The 2,466-nt window shown below is 38.0% G+C and overlaps 1 protein-coding gene across 1 annotated transcript; it reads right to left on the reverse strand.

The window, feature by feature from the left end:
- Positions 1–848: 848 nt before the first annotated feature.
- Positions 849–1,475, reverse strand: IFNK (interferon kappa). Its single transcript, XM_039225126.1, has one exon. It carries the CDS (start codon positions 1,473–1,475, stop codon positions 849–851), a length of 627 nt encoding a protein of 208 aa, XP_039081057.1.
- Between the last annotated feature and the right edge of the window lie 991 nt (positions 1,476–2,466).

The following is a 2,466-nucleotide window of genomic DNA, read 5'->3' on the forward strand; positions in this document are numbered from 1 at the left end:
AGGCAGAATTTTCTTTTACTTAATTACTTAATAAGAATCTTATTGGGAAAATTCAATGTGAAAATCAATGTGAAATATGACTGTAGGTTCTTCATCTCAGGCATTTAAAAAAACACAGAAAAACAATGAAAGGCAGATATTATACTTTTCTGCAGCATTTTCCATGCCTTCTTAGTCAAATCACATGCAGCAGGAATTAATCATTGGCTCTCAAAGGTCGAATGAGAGCTTAATGGCTATCTAATTCAACCATCTAGTATCATTGGGGGTCTTTATTCTCTTAAAATAATAAAAACTTTGCATCATTTCAAACAAACCAAACTGAGAAGCAAATAGGCTAGGAATTTCAACTTTTTTTGTTCCTTTTTTGATAAGGACAGGAAGAAAAAAGGAGGGTTTTAACTTTATGAGAGCTTTTATAAGCTTTAACAAGCTAAATTTTCATGGAGTAAACAGCCTTGGCAGCAGGAGGGTTAAGTCATTGAGATGTTACATTGTGCAGCATTCTCTGGTCTATATCCATTGGCTTGGTGAAGTTCAGAGGTGGTAGAGCAAAGCAAGTACAAAATAGCAAAAGGAAAGGGGAAGAAAACAGTAGAACATAAAGAGGATCTTATTCCTTTAAAACTGTCTTCAGAACTTTCTAACAAGATTCATGGTACCCAGGGATGGTTGGCATCACCTCTCTTGGAAAGGTGGATATAGCTGATGTCTCAAGGCCGACTTTACAGACAATAAACCTTGCATAAATCTGCCACTCCAATGGAGAATAGCCCAATAATTCTTAAAAAAGAAGATGGAGAAGGAGATATTGGAGAGAAATGGAATTTTAATTCTAAGAATATACCTTATTCCTTCCTGAGTAGTAGTGTTAATTTATAAAAGTAGTAGAAACATCTTCTGAGTTCCAATCGAATGATCTCCCAGGCACAGCGACTGTATTTCTTATCTTTCAGGAAGTTGTATATCCTGTAGAAATATCTCCTCAGTTCTAGGTTGCTCACCTGGGAGACCATAGCTCCTGAGAAGTTCATTCCATCCTCTTCTATCTGTTTCGAGTCTTCGTTTCCTTTCTCCTCTTCCTCCAAGCATTGTTCCAAGTGGTGCATCTGCCAATCAAGTCTGATTTGAATTTGTTGCAGGTATTTCTTTTTCCAAGTGGATTTGATGGTGTACTGTGTAAAGATGTTGAAGGCGTGTGTGGACATTTCATAGAAGGCCTCCTTGAGGTACCTTTCCCCAGGTGGGATGTATGATTGGATGTCTTGGGGAAACTCAAAAGCCCCGGTTTCTCCTAGGCACTCTACAGGAAATGAATTGTTCATACTGTTGAGAAGTTTCAGGTTTTGCCAGGTGACTTCCCTCAGGTGAAAATGCAGCAAGTTACAGTGCAGAGAGAGGATGCCAGGGATGAATAGACTTACAAGGCATGCAGGCCACAAACACTTTTGAATCACATCAGGATTAGTGCTCATTTTTTTCCTAAGCTAAAAATCCAGACTCCAGATTGACAGTGATGTTTTAGGTCTTAAGCATTCCATCGTGTGCCTTTTATATACCTGAATATCTTCAGTAGGGAGGAGTTTTCTCATTCGTCATTTTATGGCTCTCAGGGTTTCGGCCCCTTTCCTTTGCCTCTGAGGCTTGTTTTGACTTTGTGTGACTATGTTGACTTTGGAAATGCTGATTTTTTTTCTTTAAAGTGAGCAAAGTATTACCGTTGCATTTCCTTAGTTGCTTGGATGACCCATCCCAGTACTATAGGATTGTCCCAGCATGATTGATTATTACATATCTCTATTACATAAGAGAGAACGATCCTTGAAAAAAATGTTTTTTGTATCTGGCCGTATAGCCAAACATCTCTCATTGAGTTGATCATAGACAATGACCAAATGACTGTAATTATTTGATTCCAAGTCTACCAGAACATAACATAGCATAGGCTTTTCTAATCTTGTTAAATTAAGCTTCTGTATTTGGATATTTTCTCTTTTTATTTTATTTTCCTGGGTCTCAGAAAAGATGAAAACAGAGTTGGTCAACTGAGCAAGGAACTTAATAGATAGAAGAGAAAGCTGGCTTGGTTTTCTCTTGTCAGTAGAAAATGTTGGTACTTTCCACCTATCCTTTCCTTTAGTTAAACCAGCACATCCCATGGCTGCAAAACACTTCACACACCTCTGATACTCGTCACGGAAGTCCTCTAGGGAGTTGTATTTTGGGAAGTATTTTTCTGCTACATTACCTGCTCTCTGGTAGTATCATGAATTTTCCTTTTTTAGTTATGGTTTAGACAGCATTTTAAAATTTGTGCTTGGCTATCTTTTCTTCTTATTTGGAGGTTCTGGATGCTACAGAGGTTTCTGTTTTATTTTTTCCTGAGGAGGTACTTCGCAGCTGGACCACTAACACCCCGATAATGATAGCTATCCACCATTTATGGTTTTCACTTTGTTTGATCAA

This window comes from Hyaena hyaena, unplaced genomic scaffold (assembly GCF_003009895.1).
Source record: "Hyaena hyaena isolate Hyena2069 unplaced genomic scaffold, ASM300989v1 scaffold_1917, whole genome shotgun sequence".
Classification (NCBI taxonomy): domain Eukaryota; kingdom Metazoa; phylum Chordata; class Mammalia; order Carnivora; family Hyaenidae; genus Hyaena; species Hyaena hyaena.

Coding starts and splice junctions, on each gene's coding strand:
- IFNK (XM_039225126.1), bottom strand. CDS start 1,475: ATGAGCACTAATCCTGATGTGATTCAAAAGTGTTTGTGGCCTGCATGC.